The 14,114-nt window shown below is 41.0% G+C and overlaps 1 protein-coding gene across 1 annotated transcript; it reads left to right on the top strand.

Annotated features, from left to right (window-relative positions):
- The first annotated feature begins 1,475 nt into the window (after positions 1 to 1,475).
- Positions 1,476 to 14,070, top strand: riok1 (RIO kinase 1 (yeast)). Its single transcript, XM_035787560.2, has 17 exons — positions 1,476 to 1,642; positions 2,582 to 2,786; positions 3,034 to 3,124; positions 3,907 to 3,976; positions 4,090 to 4,132; positions 5,941 to 6,033; positions 6,391 to 6,503; positions 6,959 to 7,039; positions 9,981 to 10,067; positions 10,538 to 10,675; positions 11,011 to 11,114; positions 11,586 to 11,692; positions 11,898 to 11,963; positions 12,081 to 12,200; positions 12,427 to 12,480; positions 12,945 to 13,064; positions 13,420 to 14,070. The coding sequence occupies exons 1-17, from the start codon at positions 1,587 to 1,589 to the stop codon at positions 13,528 to 13,530; spliced, it is 1,659 nt and encodes a 552-aa protein (XP_035643453.1). The 5' UTR covers positions 1,476 to 1,586; the 3' UTR covers positions 13,531 to 14,070.
- The last annotated feature ends 44 nt before the right edge of the window (positions 14,071 to 14,114 follow it).

Genomic DNA, 14,114 nt, shown 5'->3' with positions numbered 1-14,114 from the left:
AGGATGCTACCCTAAACAACATAACCTTCACTGTGTCACCAGGACATATACAGGATGCTACCCTAAACAACATAACCTTCACTGTGTCACCAGGACATATACAGGATGTTACCCTCTACAACACAACCTTGTTGTTTTAAAGAAAGAAAAACAATTATAATATATATATATACATACAGTACCATTCAAAAGTTTGGACACACCTACTCATTCATTGGTTTTCTACATTGTAAAATAATAGTGAAGACATCAAAACTACGAAATAACACATATGGAATCATGTAGTAACCAAAAAAGTGTTAAGTAGCCATCTTTGCCTTGATGACAGCTTTGCACACGCTTGGCATTCTCTCAACCAGCTTCACCTGGAATTTCCAACAGTTTTGAAGGAGTTCCCACATATGCTGAGCACTTGTTGGCTGCTTTTCCTTCACTCTGTGGTCCAACTCATCCCAACCCATCTCAATTGGGTTGAGGTCAGGTGATTGTGGAGGCCAGGTCATCTGATGCAGCACTCCATCACTCTCCTTCTTGTTCAAATAACCCTTACACAGCTTTGAGGTGTGTCGGGTCATTGTGGGTGCTATGGGTCCCCACTATCGTCTGGGCTTGTGCCTAGCCGGTAATACACTAGTGTCCCCCAGTGACCGGTTCTTACATAAAACATCCTCCATTCAGGCTGCAAAGCCATCACTTTCCTCCTTTACTAGCTTTAATGGCGTGCCGCCCAACAACAAAAAAATGAAAAAATATGCATACTGTCTTAATAAAACACAATTTTCCACCACCATGCTACGGTGGCTAATGCTACTTCCTGATGTTGCACCCTCCATTCAACCAGGGGTAATGCCACATTCACATGCTAGTCCGAACTAGGAAACTCTGACATTTTGGACATATTTAAAAAGAAAAATAATTATTATTATTAGGTTTGTAGGCAGACTACACTCATAAGGTGTATTGAGGTAGTAAAAAACAAACATCCCAAAAAACAAAAGCTGTTTTGGTTGAAAAAAATAATACTAATTACCAAAAACAAGAAACACTGACCAAAATTCCCTCTAAAAACCTATACTCCTTCAGTTGGATTTAAATGTCTACATGTCCGACTTGCTAACTGGTTGTAGTGCCTTCCACTTTCAATGAGTTAGCAAGTCAGAAATGTCAGAGTTCTGAAAATAGTCGCAGACTATTGAGGTTGTGGTGGCAGCTGCAGAGAAGCATTTTGGGTGTGCGAGACTTGAAATCAGAAGAGTCATAGGGTGTGTTAAGGGGTGGTGTCCCATCCTTTCAGGTTGTTGGATTGAGGTAGGACTAAAATATTTTAATAGTGGAGTAGGGTGGTGTTATTTTTTGTGTGTGTGTGAGTGTAGAGATGGTAGGGGTAGTTAAAAAAAAAAAACATTCAAGCAAAGTATAAGGTAGTTATACTCCAGTCTAGCAGGTGGCGGTAATGCAGCATTTATTGGATGCCAACCCGCTGTTAAACCTCGTCGAAGAAGAAGAAAAATAGAAGGAAGTGTGTAGAAACAGACGAGCTTCTTACACGAGTTGTAACTCACGTTGGAGTGAAATACAGAGTTGAAATGTCCATGGCCCAGATTGTACCAGGACAGTTTGATGATGCGGACGAATCAAACAGGTGTCGACAAGTATACTTTATTTGTAGCCTTTTACTGCTAGTCGTACTTATATCCTTGTTTGTTGTTGCTAGCATGCGTGACATTGGCATTAACGGTATCTAGCTAACGTTAGCGACCAACCACAGGCATATAACTAGTTATAGCTAAGTATTTAGCTATTTCATTGTTTGAACAACTTATTGGATACGTTTTTAAAAAAAATCGTGTTGAATTTGTATTTCACAACATGAGTTTTGACTAAATGATCTAGATAGCTACTTTAACCAGCTAACTATCACAGCCGGCGGTGATTAGGAGTCCCACAGGGCGGCGCATAATAGACCTGGGTTAGACCTGGGTTAGACCTGGGTTCGGACGGTTTGCGCCGGCGTTGGCGAATTTGTTCTTAACCGACTTGCTTAGTTAAATAAATGAATGAAAACTCTAGGAGAGTTGTGTCCTGTGCCTACTCAAGTGTTAGCTCGTATCCAAAAGGCCGGCAGATGGCAATATTGTTGTACGCAGCCAGCTTATAAATTCATATCCACCGGTGGACCGGTTCGTACATAACGTTCTCCATTCAGGTTACAAATTGCGTTGATTTCCTCCCTAACTCAATTTAATGGCGAGAACTGGGAAGATATGTATACTTTCCTTATGAAACACAATTTCCCACAATCATGTGCCAGAATATCGCAATCTGCCGGTCTTTGGGCTAGTATAAAACGTTATCTATAAAACAAGGTAGCCCATGTCTCTTTTCATTGCATTTAGCATTGCAAATCTCGCAAAGATTATTCAAGGAACGTATGTGATGACTCAAGACAAACAGCACACTGCATGTCATGTATTGCCCCTCTCGCTTTGTTCATGTAGCTAGCTAAGTCAATTATTTGTTTTCTTTCTGTCAGTGTTTCAATGTACAGAGCCTGACCACTAGCTATGTTTCTTTTAAATAGTGTTGCCATCACCCAACCAGCTGAGGAGATGCTTGCAATAGAGGGCCAGGTCAGTGGAGTTAGCCTGGAAACCCCATATCATGATTTGCGTGAATATGATGATGATGAGGAGGAGGAAGAAGAGGAGGATGATGATTGGGACTGGAATGAGACTGGGGACTTGACGAAACGCTACATGGCTAATAGAACAGGAATGAATCACCAGGTAAGTTCAGAACCTCGACATGGATCTCCACATTGTCCTATTCTGGGCCATGTCCCAGGCTGATGTGGAGTTGAGTCCCAGACAGTCCAAAACTGAACTTTATAGACTATCAGCAAATACATAATTATTTCAAAATGTACATGTACTAGTGGAGTTTGATAATAATCTGCTCCCATAGCAGGAGCCAATATTGGGTATATGAGACAATGAAGCAAATTGATGTCATCTGTTTGTTTGTTTTTTGCAGGCAAATAAACAAAATCTTAGTAACAAATCACAGAAACTGTCAACCCCCACTGACAAGGCTCTGAGGAAGTTTGAACACAAAATTAATTTAGGTGAGTTCAAGTATAATTTTTAGTGCTGAGCAATTAATGGAAATATTGGGAGTTTTTCATTTTTAAAACAACTAATTGACCACTGTTCAATTATTTTAATTCAATTTCGTTCTGTTTTCTTTTTGAGCTCAATGAGCACATTTCAGTTTCTCTAAGAGATAAATCAAGATCCACCCTGAACTGTGTGCCGTAGTAGGGATTTGTAGTTTCCAACAGGCCAATATTCTACATATTTTAGTGCATAACACGTGGTAATTAACTACAATGACCATAATCCATTGCACATCTACTTGTACAGTCTGTTTATTTTACGCCTGCTACTGAAGAGACAAGCTTGCATGATTGAGGTCATATATAGAGAGCAGCAGTTGCTTAGCAACGTCTCTACCTGAAATTATGAAAGGGATGGATGGTGTTCAGCATGCCTTATTTACTACAAAATAGTGATTTGTCAGACAGCATAGGCAGTAGCTCTATAGAGATGACTTGCAGTAAAATAATCAAAGCAAATCAAGTAATATAAACAAGAACTTAAATATTTTATTCAAGTAATGTGGATAAATTATGGTTAATACTGTCATGGGACTTTTATTCATTGTTTTATTTTGGGTACAGCATTCAACTCAAATAATCGCAAACTGGTATTTTTTTGATAATCGAACAGGAACCGAACCGACCTCAAAGCACCAATCGCTCAGCACTAAGTATTTTAGCTGGGTAGATGGACAATACAATGTGAGAAGTAACTGTATAGAGCGCTGAATGTGTTTGTTTTACTGTAGATAAGCTCAACTATGCTGACTCTGTGATCAACAAAGTGACCGTGATGCAGAAACAACAAAATGCTGACACGTATGTAACCTGTCACTGAACATGACATTGCACTGCTTGGAGTAAAGAGTAGTTTTTATTTCTGTTATTGTATAAAAAATAATTTTGTTGGCTGTTGTGGTTACTTCCGCTAGGTTTCGAGTGAAAGACAAATCTGATCGGGCTACAGTTGAGCAGGTGTGCTTTTAAAAATAGTTTTATTCCCATTGGAGTTTTATAGTGTGTGTATAAATGTGTATTTTTTTGATAATCTATGTGTGTGTGTATGTATGTATGTATGTATGTATGTATGTATGTATGTATTTATTTATTTATTTTATGCATGCATGCATACAGTGCCTTTGGGAAGTATTCTGACCCATTTACTTTTTCCACATTTTGTTACGTTAGTCTTATTCAAAAATTGATAAAATCATTTTCCCCCTCATCAATCTACACAAAATACCCCATAATGACAAAGTGAAAACAAATATTTGAATTTTTTTCAAATGTATTAAAATTAACAGATACTTTATTTACATAAGTATTCAGAACCTTTGTTATGAGACTTGAAATTAAGCTCAGGAGCATCCTGTTTCCATTGATCATCCTTGAGCTGTTTATTCAACTTGATTGGAGTAAATTCAATTGATTGGACATGATTTGGAAAGGCACACGCCTGTCTATAAGGTCCCACAGCTGACAGTGCATGTCAGAGCAGAAACTAAGCCATGAGGACGAAGGAATTGTTCGTGGAGCTCCAATACACGATTGTGTCGAGGCACAGATCTGGGGAAGGGTACCAAAACATTTCTGCAGCATTGAAGGTACCCAAGAACATAGTGGCCTCCATCATTATTAAATGGAAGAATTTTGGAACCACCAAGACTCTTAGAGCTGGCCACCCAGCCAAACTGAGCAATCTGGTGAGAAGGGTCTTGGTGACCAAGAAGCCAATGGTCACTATTGACAGAGCTCTAGAGTTCCTCTGTGGAGATGGGAGAACCTTCCAGAAGGACAACCATCTCTGCAGGACTCAGGGCTTAATCAGGGCACCAATCAGGGCTTAATGGTAGAGTGGCCAGACGGAAGCCACTCTTCAGTAAAAGGCACATGACAGCCCGCTTGGAGTTTGCCAAAAGGCACCTAAAGGACTCGGACAATGAGAAACAAGATTCTCTGGTCTGATGAAACCAAGATTGAACTCTTTGACCTGAATGCCAAGCGTCACATCTGGAAGAAACCTGGCACCATCCCTATGGTGAAGCATGGTGGTGGCAGAAACCATGCTGTAGAGTGTTTTTCAGCGATAGGGACTGGGAGACTAGTCAGGATCGAGGCAAAGATGAATGGAGCCAAGTACAGAGAGATCCTTGATGAAAACCTGCTCCAGAGAGCTCAGGATCTCAGACTGGGGTGAAGGTTCACCTTCCAACAGGACAATGACCCTAAGCACACAGCCAAGACAACACAGGAGTGGCTTCGGGACAGGTCTCTGAATGTCCTTGTGTGGCCCAGCCAGAACCTGGACTTGAACACGATCTAATATAGACCTGAAAATAGCTGTGCAGCAACGCTCCCTATCCAACCTGACAGAGCTTGAGAGGATCTGCAAAGAAGAATGGTAGAACCTCCCCAAATACATGTCGAGCTTGTAGCGTCATACCCAAGAAGACTTAAGATTGTATTTGCTGCCAAAGGTACTTCAACAAAGTCCTGAGTAAAGGGTCTCAATACTTATGTAAATGTGATATTTCTGTTTTTTTTTTTTTAGTAAATTAGTAAACATTTCTTAACCTGTTTTTGTTTTGTAATTATGGGGTATTGTGTGTAGATTGATGCGGGGGAAAAAACAATTGAATCAATAGTACTAAAATCAGAGTTGAAAATGACGTTATTTTATGTGGTGATGGCATTCTGTTTGGATTTCATACCTGATTTCAGTGTAAGCCTGAGTAACAGAAAATCAACAGTGAATTGATTTCCTTATATTGTTTGTTTGAAAGGTGTTGGACCCGCGGACGCGAATGATTCTGTTTAAGATGCTCAGCAGGGGTGTCATTTCAGAGATCAATGGATGTATCAGCACAGGCAAAGAGGCAAGTTGATCCCACAACGTCATGAGGCAAATGTATCCACCACTGTGGAACACTTGGGCCTCCCTGAGTAGCGCCGCGGTCTAAGGCACTGCATCTCATTGCCAGAGGTATCACTACAGACCCTGGTTCGATCCTGGGCTGTATCACAACCCGGCTGTGATTAGGAGTCCCCATAGGGCGGCGCACAATTGGTCCAGTGTCGTCAGGGTTTGGCCGGGGTAGGCCGTCATTGTAAATAAGAATTTGTTCTTAGCTGACTTGCCTAGTTGTTATATACATTTTAAAAATTGTGGGCAACTTATCGTCCTACGAATGGCATATTTCGTTTCATTATTTCAAAGTGCTTTTTACCAACAGGCAAATGTTTACCACGCAACCACTGCCAATGGTGAGAGCAGAGCCATCAAGATCTACAAGACCTCCATCTTACTGTTCAAGGACCGTGACAAATATGTTAGTGGAGAATTCAGGTGAACAGCATTTCCTGGCTTGTCTAAGATGGTGTTATAAAACCAAGACCTTTAACTAACCGTATTTCAGAAGGGGTTGATGTGGAACTAACTATTTGGTGCAGTCTGTTGTGTACTGTAGGAATGGGCTTTTGAAAGATTCTGTGTTGGATATACTCATTGAAAAATATTTGAGTACTCGCATGTTAGCGTTTTTTAAATGATAAATAGGGATTAAATTAAACATTTTTTTTACTGCACTTTACCTACTCTAGAAACAAACGCTTATTAGTTGATTTTGTCAGTGCTTAAAAATGTAACCTGCTAAATAATTGCAATTTTATATTGAGTACCTGCATGCGATGTATTAATCCGATATAAACTAATAGAGTACTCACGCCCATCCCTAGCGTACAGTAGACTTGGATTGCATCAACCATGTTTAAAGCTGATGACATCTGTCGTCTGCCCTCCAGGTTCCGCCATGGCTACTGTAAAGGAAACCCCAGGAAGATGGTGCGAACCTGGGCCGAGAAGGAGATGAGAAACCTCATCAGGTGAGCATCCCCAAGATGAGCCATGGAAAAAAAGTAACCATGGTTACGCTTTATTTTATTCCCGGTTTAAGGTGGTATTTACCCCTTTACACTCGTACCCGTATACTGGTTGCAAATTGCAGATTAGGTCAATGATAAGCGCCTAAATCGGAACGCAGTGGCTGTACAGTAACACGCAATTCATGACGTCATAGCTCAGACTGCTCTTCACAGCTCTGTATGGGTTTTGACTGACGAGACGATCTGAACTTGAGCATTGCACGCAACAAGAAGTTGCGCCCGTCCCTCCCGCAATAATTGGGCAACTTTTGCAAATGGTTTGTCTTGAGTGAGAGATGCTGTAAATTAAGAGAACTTTATGTATTTTGAAAGATTTTTTAAAAATACATATGGACTTTGTCATCTTTTATTCAAGCTCATGAAGCATGGGATCAACACTTTATTTTAATTTTACATGTTGATTCTATATTGTTGTTCAATATACTTAGGAAAAATGCACACTTTGGAGAGGTGTGTGTGTGTGTGGCCGCTTGGAGACACCAGTTAGTCCTCTGCCTCAACCCCTTGTCATTCTCTTATGTTGCACCTACAACACATTGTCCAGGAATATTCTCATCATGTTACTGAAAGTATCCAGAGGATTTTCAGATGTCGTTAATGTGGCAGTGAATGTAAAATACAGATCAAGTCAACAGTGTAATGTTTGGATTCAGTCTCGTGTAATGTTTGGATTCAGTCTCGTGTACTGTTTGGATTCAGTCTCGTGTACTGTTTGGATTCAGTCTCGTGTACTGTTTGGATTCAGTCTCGCGTACCGTTTGGATTCAGTCTCGCGTACCGTTTGGATTCAGTCTCGCGTACCGTTTGGATTCAGTCTCGCGTACCGTTTGGATTCAGTCTCGCGTACCGTTTGGATTCAGTCTCGCGTACCGTTTGGATTCAGTCTCGCGTACTGTTTGGATTCAGTCTCGTGTACTGTTTGGATTCAGTCTCGTGTAATGTTTGGATTCAGTCTCGTGTAATGTTTGGATTCAGTCTCGTGTACTGTTTGGATTCAGTCTCGTGTACTGTTTGGATTCAGTCTCGTGTACTGTTTGGATTCAGTCTCGTGTACTGTTTGGATTCAGTCTCGTGTACTGTTTGGATTCAGTCTCGTGTAATGTTTGGATTCAGTCTCGTGTACTGTTTGGATTCAGTCTCGTGTACTGTTTGGATTCAGTCTCGTGTACTGTTTGGATTCAGTCTCGTGTACTGTTTGGATTCAGTCTCGTGTACTGTTTGGATTCAGTCTCGTGTACTGTTTGGATTCAGTCTCGTGTACTGTTTGGATTCAGTCTCGTGTACTGTTTGGATTCAGTCTCGTGTACTGTTTGGATTCAGTCTCGTGTAATGTTTGGATTCAGTCTCGTGTACTGTTTGGATTCAGTCTCGTGTACTGTTTGGATTCAGTCTCGTGTACTGTTTGGATTCAGTCTCGTGTACTGTTTGGATTCGTGTACTGTTTGGATTCAGTCTCGTGTACTGTTTGGATTCAGTCTCGTGTACTGTTTGGATTCAGTCTCGTGTAATGTTTGGATTCAGTCTCGTGTACTGTTTGGATTCAGTCTCGTGTACTGTTTGGATTCAGTCTCGTGTACTGTTTGGATTCAGTCTCGTGTAACGTTTGGATTCAGTCTCGTGTAACGTTTGGATTCAGTCTCGTGTAACGTTTGGATTCAGTCTCGTGTACTGTTTGGATTCAGTCTCGTGTACTGTTTGGATTCAGTCTCGTGTACTGTTTGGATTCAGTCTCGTGTACTGTTTGGATTCAGTCTCGTGTAATGTTTGGATTCAGTCTCGTGTAATGTTTGGATTCAGTCTCGTGTACTGTTTGGATTCAGTCTCGTGTACTGTTTGGATTCAGTCTCGTGTACTGTTTGGATTCAGTCTCGTGTACTGTTTGGATTCAGTCTCAGTACTGTTTGGATTCAGTCTCGTGTACTGTTTGGATTCAGTCTCGTGTACTGTTTGGATTCAGTCGTGTACTGTTTGGATTCAGTCTCGTGTAATGTTTGGATTCAGTCTCGTGTAATGTTTGGATTCAGTCTCGTGTAATGTTTGGATTCAGTAACGTTTGGATTCAGTCTCGTGTACTGTTTGGATTCAGTCTCGTGTAATGTTTGGATTCAGTCTCGTGTACTGTTTGGATTCAGTCTCGTGTACTGTTTGGATTCAGTCTCGTGTAATGTTTGGATTCAGTCTCGTGTACTGTTTGGATTCAGTCTCGTGTACTGTTTGGATTCAGTCTCGTGTAACGTTTGGATTCAGTCTCGTGTAACGTTTGGATTCAGTCTCGTGTAACGTTTGGATTCAGTCTCGTCAGGTGAACTCTTGTCCTCAAATTTGGTCTAAGAATTTTCCCATAATCTCCAAACTGTTTTAATTGCTACCGTGTTTATGCATGAACTTTTCATCTTCCTTCTGTAAGAAACATTTCAATGTATCCCTATCCATGTAGTTATAGGGCAATTCCCACCAGTTTAAAGGGTTGAGATCCTAACATACTGTAAGTAGGGGGTGCACAGGAAACGAGTTGACTACCTGGCACCGTTGGGTTGACTACCTGGCACCGTTGGGTTGACTACCTGGCACCGTTGGGTTGACTACCTGGCACCGTTGGGTTGACTACCTGGCACCGTTGGGTTGACTACCTGGCACCGTTGGGTTGACTACCTGGCACCGTTGGGCACCGTTGGGTAGACTACCTGGCACCGCTTGTGTCAATGAATCACCGTTGACCCTAAATTCACTAGTTTTGAAAACTGACTGAAAAAGGGAGGGACTACTTGGACTTGTCCAATAAGAAAAGCTGGTTTTCCGTTTCACTTGCAACATTCTGTGGTGTACCTGAAAGAATACGACCCTGCGTTTTTGCTTGTCTCTTCGTACTGCCTATCTCCAGGTTGCAGACTGCAGGCATCCCGAGTCCGGAGCCAATCATGCTGCGTAGCCACGTGCTCCTCATGAGTTTCATCGGCAAGGATGACATGTAAGTGTGATCGGGCTTCGTTTCTGTTTTGACGTGTCAATATTATATACCGGTTACTATGTCTGGCTTAAAGGTTGTTTCCTAGTTCTATGTGTAAGTTCTGGTTTTATCTAGCCTGTATGTGTGTAGTGAAGCTGTGATCCAAATCAATTCTCTCAAAAAGGACAAACAATTCACTTATTCAACTGTAGTCATTGCTAATGTGATTATTTGAGAGCAAACAAGTTTAATAGGGGGTTTTGTTCTGGCACTTCTGGTAACTGCTGTTAAGACTGTCATGTTTTTCTATACTTTAACTATGTCACTGTTGAACACTGTTCTATTTGCTGCTGTGTTATAGCAGAGTGTGTGTGGTGTTTGAGATGCATTCTACGCAGGTCTGCACACACATCTACGTTTACTATATAGCAAACTGAATAAATGTGGATGCTTCTCCTGGCTTTGAAGATCTGTTTTTAATCTGGTCCCAGGCCTGCTCCTCTGTTGAAGAACGCTTCCCTGTCCGAGTCCAAAGCACGTGAGCTGTATCTCCAGGTGATACACAACATGAGGGTTATGTACCAGGAGGCCCGACTGGTCCATTCAGACCTCAGTGAGTTCAACATGCTGTAAGTTCCCTCTTGTTATCTGATGTGTGTGTGTGTGTGTGTGTGTGAGAACGACGCTTATTAGTTATATTCAAAAGGCGTTTCTTCTTCGTTATTAATAGAGAATCAATGGTGTTGTATTGTACATTGAAATTACCATTTTTGAATTGAACAACAGGAAATATTACTGATTGTGCCTTTAAGTAAAAACCCTTCCATTGGTGCAATTATGGAAGTTCCATTCGCTGCAGGTGCAATTTTGTCAGATACTGGGGTTCACTAAATTGATGCATTCAATTGTTAATAAATATATATATATATATATATATATATTCAATTATTGCTTATCTTTCAAGGTACAACGACGGTGACGCCTACATCATCGACGTGTCCCAGTCTGTGGAGCACGACCACCCCCACGCTCTCGAGTTCCTGCGCAAAGACTGTACCAATGTCAATGGTTCGTGTGGCCCAGGCCCGTATTCACACAGTCGCTAGAGAAAGAGTTCTGATACCGGATCAGTTTAGCCTTTCACCATCATAATACATATGACTAGGGGGGGGCTGATCCTAAATCAGCGCTCTGTGACGTTGTCAACCAACCACAGCCTTAATGCTTGTGGGTAATAGAATATTGCATTTCTAAAGCGCAGATTGTTTCTTTTATTATTTGACGAAGCGTCCTAATATTCTAAAAGGTTTTCGAAACAAAACATGTATGAATGTTCTGTTTTGTTTAATATCGTCAAATGTAGCTACATTTCATCTGAGATTGCCGTAACTCCAACCCGACATGCACGTAATATGTGAAACAGAGGTTAATGTAGACGAGGTTATACTAGGAGTGTCCAGTGCCTATGGTTTCTGTTGGAAGTATGAGGCTCTGAGTTTGAATGAAAGGCTCGATGAGATTTGGTCCCGTGTCCCCCAGACTTTTTCCTGAAGAGAGGGGTAGCGGCGATGACTTTGCGCGAGCTCTTTGAGTTCGTCACCGATCCCTCTATCACCAGCAGCAACATCAACCTCTATTTGGAAAAGGTAGGGGGGGATGTTTCATTTGATGTGAAGTTTGCTTATCTACACAATTGAATCATAACTGTATGCTGTTTTTTTTTGTGCATTTGTTTTGTCAAGTGAAAAGTTGCACTGTGGGATGCTCCGTGCGTTTCTGTACACGCTCAGTACTCAGCGAGCATGGCTGTTTGATATGCCTGTGTTCATGGTGGCTCTCTTCTCATTGTAGGCGATGGACATTGCTTCCGAGAGGACGGCAGAGGAGAGGTCCAATCAGGATAGTGTGAATGAGGAGGTAAAGTCTTTTTATTATTTTTTAGATCTGATAACCATGAAGGTGAAATGTTTTTTTGGGTTCCTCCACGATATTCTGACGTTCTCCCTGTTTTGGTTTATGGTTGAACTGTGACAGGTGTTTAAGAACGCGTACATCCCACGCACACTTACAGAAGTGAGCCACTACGAACGTGACGTGGATGCCATGACAAACATGAAAGACGACGAGTCCTCGCACAACATGCAGAATGACAACGTGAGTTGACTAAAACCCGGACGTCACCGCTCAAACACACCATTCTGATACCAAAGTAGTCGACTTTGTCAACAACCCCCTAACTCATGGTTCACGTTACAGGTTTCTCTACTTCCTGATATTTATTGTTACTTTTTTTCAGTAGCAATGTGATTGAGCCAGCCTCTACACTGTGATTTATTAATCTGGCTCTTCTGTGTTAATGGCTGTGATCTCTTTGATATAGATCCTCTACCAGACAGTGACGGGCCTGAAGAAGGATCTGTCTGGAGTTCAGACAGTAAGTCATACTCAATGCCACCCTTTTCCCTTGTGAATTGGCAGCAAAGGTTGCGTGTCAATTAAAGAGGTTGATTTTTTTTTAGAGGTATGGCTTTCTGTGGCGACTGTCAACTGAAATAAACAGATTTTAATAATTGCATCTAATTGAGAATAAAGTCATGTGAATATTATTTTTAACCTTTATTTATTTAACTAGGCAAGTCAGTTAAGAACAAATTCTTATTTTCAATGACGGCCTAGTGGGTTAACTGCCGGTTCAGGGGCAGAACGACAGATTTGTACCTTGTCAGCTCAGGGGTTTGAACTTGCAACCTTCCGGTTACTAGTCCAACGCTTTAACCACTAGGCTACGCTGCCGCCCCGACCATGACCCTGCATGAGTTGAGGAATGGTAAGTATGATTGTTTATTGACTGTTGTAAATGTTTAATTGTTGACTGTTATTTCGTCCCTCCATTTGTAGGTACCTGCCCTGCTCCAGGACTGTGATGTAGAGGAGAGCTCAAGTTCAGAGGATGAAGATGAAGATGAGGATGGTGGCAAACAGGAGTCTGTGGGAGAGGAGTCTCAGATTGACAAGAAGGTATGCTTCTATTAAAACTATGAAGGTGAATTTTTCAAGTGATCTTGCAATATTTAACTGCTATCAGCAGATAAAAAAACAACAACATCTTATTGCATTGGTATGAATAGAAAATAAATAAGAAATTACACAATTGACCACCAGAGGGAGTGAGCACCTTGTGGTTATTGTAACCCTGCAACTGTGCCCACTACTTTTAGGTTATTACATGGCCTATACAAAACTAAATCTGGAGCATGTTCTGCAAATATCCCAAACTATTTAGATTTCTTTCAGTTTGAATTTAAGTCACCTAAAATTACATCAATGTTTTAATCTAACATTCTGTACCCAAACCTGTTCCTGCATTTCTTAGGAGATGAAGAAACTGGCCAAGGAGGCCCAGAGGGAAAAGAGAAAAAACAAAACACCGAAACACGTGAAGAAGAGAAAGGAGAGGGTTTCAAAGATGAAGAAAGGCAAATGAGTGGACCCAGTAATCAAGAATACACCAGACCTAAACATGAACTTTTATCCCAGTGACTTCATGAACTGATGTAAACCTCTGTGCTCGACACACACAGGCCTTCAGTAACACTGTAGTGAAACTGGTGAACAGTTGTGCAGTATTAGGCCACACTAACAAGACAGTGAAAAAATATGTCATGTTTTATTATATAAGAAGTATGTGGGCAAAATATTGTTGACCATGTCAGGTGTCATGCACAATGCTTTAGTGTTTTATGATAATCGCTATAGAAAAGCAGTTCAATTAAATGTAAAAAAAAATATATAAATACACAAGTCTAAATGAAGTTGTACTTTAACTTGAAACATTTTACCAAAGAGGTTAAGGCTATTCTATGTACAGTTACTGCAACAGCTTGCAGGGCAGGTGCTCCTAATGGTCTGTACTAAAAGCTAGTCATTTGGAAACTAAAATAACCACATGAAAATTGTGGCTTGCAGCCAGCCAGTCCTCACATTGTATAGGGATGGAAATAATTAAACATTATTTACCATGAAATACTTAATTTCACTTTACTGATTTTATTGTCCCCATAGGGAAAA

This window comes from Oncorhynchus keta, chromosome 15 (assembly GCF_023373465.1).
Source record: "Oncorhynchus keta strain PuntledgeMale-10-30-2019 chromosome 15, Oket_V2, whole genome shotgun sequence".
NCBI lineage: Eukaryota > Metazoa > Chordata > Actinopteri > Salmoniformes > Salmonidae > Oncorhynchus > Oncorhynchus keta.
Note: the sequence above shows the minus strand (reverse complement) of the source record. Positions and strands in the feature narration are given on the sequence as shown.